The 13892-nt window shown below is 39.0% G+C and overlaps 1 protein-coding gene and 1 long non-coding RNA gene across 3 annotated transcripts in view; one reads left to right on the forward strand and one right to left on the reverse strand.

Moving 5' to 3' along the window:
• TACR3 (tachykinin receptor 3) overlaps positions 1-7191 on the reverse strand; it is a 70985-nt gene extending 63794 nt beyond the window's left edge. Inside the window, exon 1 of the mRNA XM_007114814.2 lies at positions 6095-7191. Coding sequence (XP_007114876.1) covers positions 6095-6639 — 545 coding nt within the window. The 5' untranslated portion in view covers positions 6640-7191. The remainder of the gene's footprint in view (positions 1-6094) is intronic.
• Positions 1-13892, forward strand: part of LOC112063779 (uncharacterized) — a 485693-nt gene that overhangs the window by 331195 nt on the left and 140606 nt on the right. The window lies entirely within an intron of this gene.

A 13892-nucleotide genomic window follows, 5' to 3' on the forward strand; every position in this document is an offset into this window, starting at 1 on the left:
TATATTTGTCTGCTTTATTGTATGGATTGTTATGTGTCTTCTATAATTCAAAAGAAAACCAATTAGATAATAGAAAAAAATGGAAACCGTTCATTCAAAAGTGAAAAATGAAGCTGTGGGTTTGAATGAGATCACTTAGAAATAGAGAATAAAGTAAGGACAAAATCAGGTCCAGGATTTGGTATTGTGGAACCTATGCATTTAATTACTACATAGAGGCAGAGAATTAGAAATAAATTCTAATTATTGAGAATTAATAATGCCATGGAAGAGAGGCTGAGGGGGTAGGAGGTGATCAGGACAGTTGGAAGCCAAGAGGCAATAGCCACCTGTGAGGAATACTACTAAAAGGTCAAGGAAGTCAAGGATTAAAATGCTCACTGGATTTCTCAGTAAGGCTCTTTGGGTAGAGTGTTGGGAAAAGAGTTCAGATTTGAATGTCTTGAGAAGCAAATAACAGGTGAAAAATGCAGATACAGAATATAAGCAATCCATAATTTAATGTTTGTTAGACACTTTTATTTCTTCTTTTGTGAATTCTCTGTTTGTTACTTTTGTTCTTTTTATATTAGAGATATATATTTTTATTAGTGTGTAAGAATATGTTATATATTCAGCATTTTTTATACTGTGTCTGTTAAATATGATACAAACTCCTTTTTCTCTCAGTGTTGTTAATGTAACATTGATATCAACTGGAGTTCTGCTAGTTATCTAAGAGACACTCCTGATTTCATCTTATTTTGTGATGATTTTATGTTTCATTCATTCAATTAATACACATTTATTGCTTTCTTTATGTACTCAGGATTAATTTTATAAGAATTTTCACTTGAATTTGAATTTGTTTGATAGTTTTAATCGAACTTTCACAGCACACTACAGCAGTAATTTTAGTGACTACAAATGGGATATTTTAAAATCCTTGAATAAGAACTACAAATTGTAAAAGGAGCTAAAGATTCATAAAAAATTTTCTAAAAGTAATCTTTTCCAAAGCCTAGTCTTAGTTACTATTTTGCAAAGAATGCAAATGTAAAGCAGTTTATCTTAGGCTAAGCTCATGCAGTTTATCATCTGGGCTAAATAATGAGTCAGGTCTTACTGTAATAAAGAATATAACTGCATGGGCAGTGGCTCTCCCTAAAGTAGAGAGGAATGAGGAGATTGGCTCAGGCACTAGAATTAAAGACTGATAAAGATGTTTTTTTAAAAAATTTACCAAAGTATTTGTAACCATAATATTTAAAGCAATGGTAAAATTTACCACAATACATTTAGATAATTTGTTACCACATTCAGGCCTTATGATTTTTTGTGACTATATATTTTTATCTGTCCATAATAAGCTTCAAAAAAATAGAGGTTCTATGAATACTTTGCATAACAGCTTTATGAGAAGCAAATTTTTAAAAGTATAGCATATAAGATAAATTTTTATCTATTTGGCTAAAAATATAACTTACTTCAGTTAGATTAAATATTTATTTTACTAATTATTTATGTCAGGTGTCTCTGGGTTTGAAGAATATAAAGTATTTTTTGCTGTGTTTGTTAATGCTTTTGAATTATTAAATAAAACATATTAAATTACTTCCTTAAGGTTTCCAGGTAAAAAACAGTGACTGTCACTTAAAAAATTCTTTAAATATTTTAATGAATACTGGACCCTATGCCCTGAAATTGTCCCTTACTATATGTTAATAAACCTTCCTAGAGTTTCTAACTTAACTTCAAAAATATGCTTAGAAAATGGAAGAAAATATTTTCTATTTTCTAATATCCTGTATGTCAAGTGGGATATGCCATAAATTTTTTAAAAGATAATATTTCTATTATAAACTGTTCTATTAATTTTTCTAACATCTGCATTCTCAATTAAAACATAGGTAATATATATGTAAGATGTGTTATATATACATGTAAGACATATAGCATAAACAAGTGCTAAATTCTAATTTAAACCTGTAGTCACCACAACTCCTTAGGAGCTATAAGAGAGTGTAGAGGTTAAGAATAGTACAGGTCCTGTAGTGGACTGCGGTGGTTTGAAGCTCTGCTGAATGATCTTGGAATGGCTGAGCATCTTTTAGATAAATGTTATGTTTAAATGCTACATTTCAAAATGGCAAATTTGGGAAGGATGGTGGAGAGAAACAGTGACTCTTCATTGGCAAATAATTCCTGTGTGTGTGTGTGTGTGTGTGTGTGTGTGGTGAAGTAGCCTTACAGGCAAAAAGGGAACTATGTAGAACTTAAAGGTGATTTCTTGGCCTATAAAAACATAGTTTTGCAAAAATTTCTAACAAAGCAAAAGGACAGGATGTTTCAGGATAAGATCAGAACCTATGATAGTAGAGTTATCAATATTACATAAAAAATGTGGAATTAGAAATCAAGCAATTCTCCCAGTGCAGAATGAGTGCAAAACACTTAAAGGAAAATAATGCCTTTACTCAACAAAATGTGTGACTGTTGGCTTGAGTTTCTCCATTTGTAAAATACAGGTGTTCATTAAGGAAGCATCTACAATCCTTTCAAGTCTAAGATTTCTGAGGTCATAGGAGGTTGCAAGCATTCTGCTGCAGCTGAAGGAAAGCCATAAGTGCCTGAGTCAAAGCTGAAGTAGTTTTAAACCTCAGAAGATCTTTTTGATTTTAGTCAGGGAGACACAGTGAGTTCAGCACATTTTCCATTTAGGCTGGGAGGATACAATTCAGTTTACATTAAATGGATTAGAAAACACTCACAATTCAATAATCAAGAGTTAGTATCACAATCTAAATGATGTATTCCTTTATCAGTTAAGACCTAATTAGGGTTTATATAACCTTATGGCTATTTCAATAAAGCATTAATTATGTAGGGAAAGATAATTATGTAGGGAAAGATAATTTCTTGAGCATACACTGTTAACTATGTTCTATACGGGGCAGGGAGTCCATGCAACCATAACCAAAGGTACCATGACTCACCTGAACTTCCTAGGATGGGTCAACCTTGCCAACTTGAATCAATAAAATTACTGCAGATACCACAGGAGTCGTATTTTCAGTTCATGTTTGATAAGACACCAATGCAGAAAGATTCTGTGGACTGGTAAACTATTGAGAATTCTGTTATATCTGTATACGCTTTGATTCTAAAAATTATCTCTATTTTTGTAATCCTTTTTTTATCAGTTGCTCAAAGGAAACCTTTTTTTTAAGTTTATTCTTTTTAAAAATATTTATTTATTTATTTTTGGCCGCGTTGGATCTTCATTGCTGCCCGTGGGCTTTCTCTAGTTGCGGCTAGCGGGGCTACTCTTTGCTGTGGTGCGGGGGCTTCTTACTGTGGTGGCTTCTTTTGTCGCGGAGCACGGGCTTCAGGCGCACGGGCTTCAGTAGTTGTGGCTCGCAGGCTCAGCAGCTGTGGCTCGGGGGCTCTAGAGTGCAGGCTCAGTAGTTGTGGCACACGGGCTTTGTTGCTCCATGGCATGTGGGATCTTCCTGGACCAGGGATCAAACCCATGTCCCCTGCTTTGGCAGGTGGATTCTCAACCATTGCACCATCAGGGAAGTCCCAGGAAACTAATTTTTTAATTAACAGTTTTAAAAAGTTTTTCAGTATCTGAACTGAGCATGCTTCAGATTTTGTTGCAAATTGTTTGCTCCTAAATTTTGAGTAGTTTTGGTAATTGAATAATGTTTTCTAGTAAAGAAATAGTAAAGAATAAATAGTATTCATTGATTTCAAACCAGTGAGTGTGATGAAACAGCATTACATTATCAATTAAAATAACTCCAAGACCATTTCAGATTTTGTATAAATATTGGCAGAAAGTGATTGGGAAAATGACCTTTTTTCCCCTCGCAGACTTGAAATGCCAAATTCACACACTAAATTTTCATCAAATTTCATAATGTACCATTAACATTTCAATAACATTGTGAGAATTTTATAACATGATATGCTAATGACTCTCCTCCAGATCAGAACAAAGAAAAATAAATGAAACAAAAACAAAAAATAAAGATGCTCAGATCAGTTATTTGTAGTGAGGTGGATGGACCTAGAGTCTGTCATACATAGTGAAGTAAGTCATAAAGAGAAAAACAAATACCGTATGCTAACGCATATATATGGAATCTATAAAAATGGTACTGATGAACCCAGTGGTAGGCCAGGAATAAAGATGCAGATGTTGAGAACAGACTTGATGACACAGCGGGGGAAGGGTAAGCTGGGACGAAGTGAGAGAGTAGCATTGACGTATATACACTACCAAATGTAAAATAGATAGCTAGTGGGAAGCAGCCTCATAGCACAGGGAGATCAGCTCGGTGCTCTGTGACCACCTAGAGGGGTGGGATAGGGAGGTGGGAGGGAGACGCAAGAGGGAGGAGATACAGGGATATATGTATATGTATAGCTGATTCACTTTGTTATAAAGCAGAAACTAACACAACATTGTAAAGCAATGATACTCCAATAAAGATGTATTTAAAAAAATGCTCAAACCAAAGAAACATTCCTTTCTATCTTGGTAGAGCAAGATTAGAGGCAATTTCACTTGTTCTCCAACTTGGGGTTAATTTTATTTCTTTTTGTACTCACCTCTGTCCCTACAAAAATGAAGGGGTGAGATACTTGTGGAAAATCAGAGATAAAGGGGAAAGGAAGATTGGCAGTTTCAGAGGCTTTTAAAATGTGGTTTTATGCTTACTTATCCTAGTTAGTGGCAACTAACCACTGCTCCTTCAATTTAACCCCCTGGGCGTGGCATTTGAAAATTGTTTCTAAAGCTTTATGTCATCAAGACCTCTGTGCTCAGTATTTCAAAATAGTAAACACAGAGGATGGACTTAAGGAAAAAAAAAGTAGTTTTTTCTTATTTTTTCTCATAATGGTGGCTTAATGTAGTAAGAATTAATATTAAGCCTCATTTTATTTTGAACAAGTTCGTTAATATAGAAAAAAAGTGTTTTTCTTCTTTTCACAGATGAGAACATTGTTACTTGAAGTTAAAGTGACTTCAATCCCCTCCCCCCGCCTCCATGCATCCCCCTTGCAAGCTGCCAATCACAAAATGAAGACTAAAATCAACTGGTGTGTTTCTTTTTTTAGCATAATATCGAATTAAAATGTAGCTGTCAGTAACAGGTAGAGGTTTACCATTGTGTTAACACAGTATGCATAGTCCATAATGTTCAATATGAGAAAGAAAATGCACACAGAAATTTCGTAAACTGGAACCTGAGGACAACTGTTGGAGGTCTCTGCAGCTTCTTAAAATTGCTTGAGAATCTCAGAATCCCCACTGTAGATGGGGGGACATTCTAAAAGATTATCTTCAACAGTTATAAAGCAGTGTGCCTCATTTCTCAACCACTTATTCTTTGGGCTCTTTGTTGCCCATCGTCTGAATGATTTGGATGCCATCTTCCAGACACAGGGTTTACCCATCTCATGGCCTTCACGGATTACTGGAAGTGAAATCCACCTGAAGCACTGTGGAAACTGCTAGCTGACGGCAATCATTTGGAGGGAGCTTGTTGCCTCTGATGGATCCTCCATAACTGGGAGACCAAACCAGTGTTGGCCATGGGGCACGGATGGGGAAGGGGCTGGGTGGTGATGAGGACCAGCAAACCAGAGGGAGGAGAAGGGTAACTTATCATTCATTTCTCTGACAGAATAACAACTGACAGAAGGAAGGCCAAAAAGTACATTTTGCAGATAACACAATTTTTGTGGCAATTGCTTGAAGGCTTCTGAGAAAATGTGCGAGTACTAAGCGTTTCTAGCTGAGTTTGTCCTACTTGGAATGACAGATTTTCCCCATCTCTCTCATTCACCTTCTTCAGTCCTTCTAGATGCCCTTAATGGGGATCAGGGGGGTTAGGGTGGGAGTGGGGAGGCCAGAGAAGCAGAAACCAGTTCAGCCATTAGAGGACTACAAATGGGTCAGTGACCTCCTTTCTTCAAGAACTTTTTCCTGGTCCCTTTCCTTTTATCAAACCCGTTTTGTCACCATTTCCTTTGTCACCTTATCCCACCGCCCAGCTCCTCTCCCCCTCCTCCTCCTCCTTCCTCCCGGTCTTCTCCTCACCTGTCCACTGCAATGGCCGTCATAGAGTAGATGCTGGCGAACACCGCTGTGATAGGAAAGAAGTTCTGGAAGCGACAGTAGTTGGCGCCGAAGTACCACTCGCTGTGAAGCGCGTAGATGAAGTTGACCAAGGTGTTGAAGGCGGCCATGGAGGCGTCGGAGAAAGCCAAGTTCACGAGGAAGTAGTTGGTGACGGTCCGCATGCGCTTGTGGGCCAGGATGATCCAGATGACGATGAGATTGCCGAAGACCGCCACGGCCACCACCACGCCGTATGCTAGGGACCAGAGCGCAATGCGCCAAGACGGCTGCACGAACTGGTTGGTGAGGTTGGCCCGGAACTGCGAAGGCGCCGCGGAGGCCGCGGCCAGTCCCAGCGTGGAGGAGGAAGCGGAAAGATTGCCGGCTTGGACTAGCAGTTGCAGCCACTCAGGCTCAGCCTGTCCCGCGGCTGCCCCAGCCTCGAGCGCGGCGCTCGGGTTCCCGGCGTCCGCACCCGCTGTTCCCCGGTCCGTCCAGTTCGCGGCTACGGGGAGCGAGACCATAGCGATGGGTCGGCAACCCGGCTCCCCTCACTCACCCAGTGCCCGCCCGGGCCGTCTCTCTCGAAGTTCTTCTCTGCCTCCCGGTAGCTTTGCTGCTGAGTGGACCTCAGGGGACCTCAGCCCCGCCCGAAAGCGAGCTAGAAAGGTACCCACAGCCCTTGCTGGTTAAGGGATGCTTTGAACCTGCAGGTGATGGGGAGAAGGGAGGCACTTTCCCCGAGGAGTCTGCGAATCTAGCAGGCACGAAGGATGAGACAGTCGGAAAAAGAGATGCTAAGGGCTGTCCCCCGCGGAGAACTCCGGGGTCGCCCCTGTGCGAGTTCCCGGGCACCGGCTGGAGCGCTGAGGATCGGGGGCTGCTGCGAGCTTTATAGTTTGTTATAGTGCCCTGCTTCCGTGACGTTGTGCGGAGCTGACGAGCCCCTTCTTGGGATACGATTGCCCTCCTTTCCTCCACCCCCGCCCTTTGGGTTTCATTCATTCGCTACTCGGCGGGTTGATACACTGAAGGGAGGGCTGCACTTTCTCATACGTAATTAAAATCATTACAAGATTGTTTTTCGTCTTTTAACTTCAAGATATTTTGCTGAGGTCCCTGATTTCAGACATTTACTGTGGACTATACTTTTCTAAACCAATTAAACCATTCACCCGTAAAGCAAAGGCACGGTCCCCGGAGATTTTTCAGCTAGGGCTAGAGCATGTGTGGGTGCAGCCTGCTGCGGACAGTGGGCGCCGAGAGCCCCGCGCTGTGTTAGGTGCCACTGGTTTTTGGAATTTCACTCAACTTTCTGCTCGTGTGTTTCTATTCTCCCTTCTCAGATCCCGTTTCTTCTCGTTACCCCTTCCCAAATCCACCCATTTCCCCTCTTCCTCTAATCTCTATCACCAGAAATCCGACCCCTACTCTCCCCCAGGCAGAGAGAGACTACGGTTTTTCCTGGAGGATTCTGCTCAGGTTGGAATGCTATAAAACAATGAGGGTAAATCAGAAATTCCAAGATGTAGATTTTCTTGAAACACAAGGACAAGACTTGAATCTCTTCATTGCTCTGGGATGAAAGTATCCTGTAAGCAATCTAAATACATACACATGGCTCTACGGTTTTGGACATTTGGAGCCTTAGTTTTCAGGACCTGACCATGAGGACACACTGATGAGGATGCAAGAATAACCTTAATTTCCTGGGCAGACAGGCAGGCCTGACTTTTGAGCTTTGGGTGAGAGCAGGTGCGCTGGAGTGTTCTGTGGAGTGCAAGCTGGAGCCTGTGCTTAGGTGGATCTCACAGACAATTTATCAAGATGTTCTGGGGCCAAAACTCTCTTTTATTAGTCTCTTGAGGGGCAGATGAGAAGAGATTTAGGGTTACACGTATTTTATCAATCCCCCCAAAACACTTGAACTCTTTTTTTTTTCCCAGTTGAACTCTTTGAGCTTTGATTTCCTCACTTGAAAATGAAGATTTTTAAAAAATCTAATTTTCAGGGTAATGATGGGGATGAGTAGTTTCAACAGCCTTTCGACAATACCAGGCAGGAGGGAGACCTCAATAAATGTTAGTGCCCTTCTCTCTTGTTACAATGTGCATTTCATCTAAACATTTTCAGGTAAGATGTATTGGAGAGCAAGTTTTATTTGCTTCAAGAGAAAGTAGCTTGTGATTTCTGAACACTGTATTCTTTAGTTTCCCAGTTAAGTACCTATTCTTTAAAAACCCAGATTATTGCATAAGTGGACTTAGGGTGATTGGTAATGAATAATATTTTCCTTCTTATAGTTTTTATGACAAAAAGGTAGTATACAGAAGTAAGTTTGAGGTAACCTAATAATTCTGTGGACACAACCCTCCTTCAAAATAAATGCATGCTGAAAATGATAATTATCAAAGGTTATCATTTGCTCTTTTTTCCCAGAAAGACCTGCAAAAACATGTGATAAATCATAAATTAACAGACTTCACACTTCCTGCTTATTAATTGTAAATTAAATCGTTTTCTTTTGAAAGGCAAATTACTTCTTTTTGTTAATTCACCATCTTGGGGAATTACTTGAGTTACAAGTGAAAGCCTCTTCCCTAATGAAATCAATGGATAATTGTTAAAAAAAAATCGTTTGTATGAAACACACCATTTATCAAGATTAAGAAATGGGTCATGATGTGGTTTGGTAATTATGCATATTTTGATCAAATATTTACAGTTGTAAAATTAGTTGTGTGGAAATCTATTCAGTTTACACTGCTGTTTTACTTATCCATACAGAGCATTATAAGTTGTGATTTTGTCCTTATTGGGCTTAAACATGAGTAGAAGATATGACAAAAATTGATTGATGATAGAATTAGAAGAAGTTACAATGAAAGGCATTTAAAGAGTTGTTTTCTTGCAGAGGAAGAGAGGGATCCAGCTCACGGCTTTCCTTTTAGATCTGCCTTACATAGAGAGACTTTCCCTGTGTCCCAGTAGAGTAGTTATTGTTCATGCGTTGCTTCAGTCATTCCTTCAATGTGTATTGAGTGTACTTCCTTCCAAATCTGTACCAAATACTAGGGATGTAGCAATGAGAAAACCAGGTACAAACCCTGTCCTTATGGAGCCTGTAGTCTAGTAGTGTTTTTGACATTAAAGCAAGAGTTAAGGGTAGTAGAATAGGAAGATGCAGAGAAAAATGGGAGTATGTAACTAAGTAGGGGGATGCGTGCCTACTGGATTCTGTTAACTTCGCTTAAAACATTTCTTTGTGAGGATAAAATGAAGTGCCAAAAAGAAAGATAGACTTAGCAGAAACTTATGACTTGAAAAACGGGAAGGTTTAGGAGATAATGAATGGTTAAGGAGGAAGTTTCCCAACTAAGAGAATTTGGTGAATAATCTGGCCATAGTAGCTCCAGAATCTGAATCTTGCTCTTATTTGAGCCTACTCTTCTTTTTTCCTAATTCTTTCTCATCCTCTTTCACTTACCGTAAGAACTCCAAAAGCCTTAGCCCTTGGACCACTGAGGAAAGGATCAGGGAGGCTGAGAAAATGTTAACCCACTAGAAGGTAACTTAGAGAGAATCCTATACTCCCGCATTTAAAACCTGGGAGTGTGTGTGAGTATGTACCTATGCAAATGTATGAGGATCCTGGAAAATAAGCCAAGCATGGTATCCTAGGAGACATTAATAGGTTGTAGATAATAGTGTGTAAATCTTGGTTTGACTGAATAATTGTAATACAAATTACGATCATTTATGTGAGTGCTTGCAGTTTATTCCTAATGACCAAGAAATGTTTGCCTATGTTATTATGCATAATAGATTACATTTCTTCCAAATGTTATTTACTATCCATATTTTTGCTTAGAATACATACTGGTGATGTGCCCCAGTAATTTGCTAACAATTTATATTAATAGAATGGATGCTGGTCATATATTAATTATTTTTTCCTCTTTTACAACTCAAGGAAACAATATGGCATATTTCATGCTTGTATTTTTATTTTAACAGGCCTCCTAAAAATAAACATATCAGGGTAGAATTTCAGGTAGTGTTGCTGGCTAGTGAAAGAGTTATTTTCAGAAAGAAAAAGTCAAATTTCCAGATTTCTGTCTCTGACAATAATCTTCCGTGTGACAGTTCTCCCACACTTTTAGCTTCAGAATGTTCATTGTTTCCCACTATGTTGAGATATTTTTTTTCTTTTTACCAATGTCAGATCCTGATAGTCTACCCTTTGCTGCTTGCTTTATTTTTTTCCTTTATTATTTCATTGTACCTGCTTTGCAGTTACACTGGGTCATTTCCACCCTCTGAGTTATGGACTCCAACAATCAGCCTGCTGAGTATTGTTGACAATCAACAATCGATCATCTCCACTTAATTGTGTAGACAGCTACTTAGCAATTCTTGCTGTCTACCAGACCCTCTTTCCATTTGGGCCTGTGATCGGTTCTCAGCTGTTCTGCAATTCTCTTTCTTCTCCCTCTTCCTCTCTATGCTCAGCAAATGATGTTATTTACAGTTTATCTGATAAAAGTAAGACCACCAGCCATGCACTTCACATTTCTGTGCATTTCATCCATCTTTAAGTCATTTATTATTGTCTCTGTGAAAGTGGTTTATCTTCTTTCATCTGAACTACGTGTTCTTTCAACAATTCTTATCCTTTCTCTCTCTCTTGAACACCTCTTTTTTTTTTCTTTAGGATTGAGACATATCCAAGAATCTACATTAAATAGCCCTTTCCTGACCACATTACATTTTAGTTACACTTTTCTCTCTCTTCTTTTATTTCTAGATGAGCTTTTCAAACAAAATAGCTAAATTTAATATTTCCACTTCCTCACTCACAATATCTTTAGGTATTAAAATTCTTAATACTCTTTTGTCAGTGCTCTGTCCTATCAATCACCTGCATGTTAAACAGATTTTCACTTTCCATTCTTAACTTTCTTGACTTCTCTGTAACATTAGCATTTGACATTTGCATTAGTTTCCTAGGGCTGTCATAACACATTACCACAAACAGAACGGCTTAAAACAGAATTTATTCTCTCACAGTTTAGGAGGTTGGAAAACTGAAATCAGGATGCAAGCAAGGCTGTTTTTTTTTTCTGGAAGCTCTGAGGGAGAACCTGTTCCATGTCTCTCTCCTAGTATCTGCTGTTTGCTAGCAATCTTCAGTGTTCCTGTGTTTGTAGATACATTACTCCAATCTCTGCTTGTCATCACACGATATTCTTCCTGTGTGTCTTTACATCACCTCCCTGTGTGTTTTTATGTGTCCAAATTACCATTTTCTTATAAAGACATCAGTCATTGGATTAAGGCCAACTGCAAACCAGTATACCTCATCTTAACTTGCTTACATCTGCAAAGACCCTATTTCCAAATTATGTCTTCACCTATATAAAAGATGTTCACTTTATCCCAACACGCTCCAAAGTTTTACCTATTCCAATGTCAGCTATAAGTCCAAAATCTTATAAATATGAACTCAAAAGGCCCCAAATCTTATCATCTAAATCAGGTATGCGTTAAAACTCTGGGTATAGTCCGTCCTGTGGCAAAATTCCTCTCCATCTGTGGATCTTTGAAACTAGAAAGCAAGTTATCTATTTCCAAAATACAGTTTTGGGACAGGCACGGAATAGGCATTCCCATTTGAAAAGGGAGATAATGGACGGAATAAAGGAATCACAGGTTTAAAGAAAGTACACAATCGAGCGAGACAAAATCCATTAGATGTAAGGCATGAGAATTATCTTCTGTGGCTTGATGCTCTGTCCTCTGGGTCTGTGGAGCGTCCATCAGTGTCTGCCTCTGGGGCCACCAAGGCCCTATTGGTTCCTGCCTCTGGGCTCTTGGTGGTGGTCCTGCCATATTAGCTTGAGGTGGTCCCATCCTGTTGGCCCAAGGAGGTGGTAACCCTATTCTCTAGAACTGAGGAGGTGCCATCCCTGCTGGCCTCTCAGCCACCTTTGGAGTTGTTCTTCCCTTTTCCTGAAAGGCAACACACATTTACAGCCTAGTATCTCTAGTAATCCATTTCCTTTTTCCTACCTACAGAATTCCAGATGTCCAACAGCCCTTCTTCATATCGTCCTGTCTCTGTCTGCTTCAGTCCAGGATAGCAGTGTTTCTGCTAAGATGGTTGTTTGGAGCCATCACATGCCTAATCTTTCCAGCAAAAGTTTGTCCAGCCACACTCTTGGTGTTTTCTCCAGAGCACAGTATTCTCATCTTTTGCCATATGGACAGGCTGAGAATTTTACAAACTTTCCCAAGTTTTCTAGTTCCTTTTTGCTTAGCAGTGCCTTCCTCAGGTTATCAATTTCCTCTTGCACTTTATTACAAGCAGCAGGTAGAAACCAAGCCTGACCTTCCATGCTTTGCTTAGAAATCTCCTCAGCTAAATATCCAAGTTCATCAGTTACAAGTTCTACTTTCCAAAAGCAAAACACCATTCAGCCAAGTTTATAACGAAGATAACATTTCTTCCAGTTTCCAATAGCCTATTTCTTATTTTCTTCTGAGATCTCACCAGAATCCCCTTTAACAACCTTATTTCTAACAGTCTCTTCAAGGGAATTTAGGTTTTTACTACCTTACTTTCTTCTGAGATCTCACCACAATCCCCTTTTACAACCATATTTCTAATAGTCTCTTAAAGGCAATTTAGATTTTTACTACTGTGTACCTCAAAATTCTTCCAGCCTCTATCTACTACCCAATTTCAAAGCCAATTTCACATTTTTTAGTATTTTTTACAGCCGCACCCCACTTCCTCACAAAGTAACCCACAATATTATTATTAATTTCTTCATTCTTAACTTTCTCTCCCTCTACAAGGCTGTGGAACAACTGTCTGCTGCTTTCTCCTTCCTCCCTACATCCAAACAATATATTTTAAGGCTTCACTTCCTCTGCCTGCCATTTATTTTTAATGTTTTCAAAGATTACTTTCTTGATCCTTTGCCTTTATTACTCCATATACTCTCCCTGAGATATCTACTTTATGCAAATGCAAATCTTTGCTACCATTAGTCTTGATGTCTACCAGATCTACTTCTCCATGCTCATATACTCAGCTACCTACTTGACATTTCCCTTCAGATGTTCTACAGTCACTTCAGACTCTACAGTACCCAAATTGAACTCACCTTCAAGGTCTTAAACCTGTTCTTTCCATTTTTTCCCCATGTTGATAAGGAAATAAATCTGGCTGAATTTAATTCTCCAAACTAGAAACTGGGGAATTATTCTAGATTTTTTTTGCATCTGTGTTTCTCTCCTTATTCCACAAATCCAATCTCTTACCAACTCCAGTGGAATAGATTCAGCATTCTTAGAAGTTCTTACATCCACAGAAGAAGTAATAGATATTTAAAGTAGAAAAGTGTCCACTGGTGAATTCCTACTTTCAACCTCTATTATTTCATCTGTGGATTCTGTGACAGGTTCATAATAGATCACTCTTATGAATGGATCACTGCTGATTTTAGTCAGTACTGCTCCTGTCAACTATTCTTTACAATGGCTTAGAGAGAGCTTTCTAAACATAAATTAGATCAATCATTTCCCTGCCAAAAACGTTTCAGTGGAAAGCAACAAGGCCCTTTATTATTAGGTCCCTGTTTGCTTTTTTAACTTCGTCTTTTACTTCTCCCTTGCATCGTTCTTCTTTTTTTTTTTTTTTTTTTTTTGTGTTTTTTTTTTTTTTTTGTGGTATGCGGGCCTCCCTCTGCTGCGGCCTCTCCCGTTGCGG

The sequence above is a fragment of the Physeter macrocephalus genome, chromosome 7 (assembly GCF_002837175.3).
Source record: "Physeter macrocephalus isolate SW-GA chromosome 7, ASM283717v5, whole genome shotgun sequence".
In the NCBI taxonomy this organism is placed as follows: domain Eukaryota; kingdom Metazoa; phylum Chordata; class Mammalia; order Artiodactyla; family Physeteridae; genus Physeter; species Physeter macrocephalus.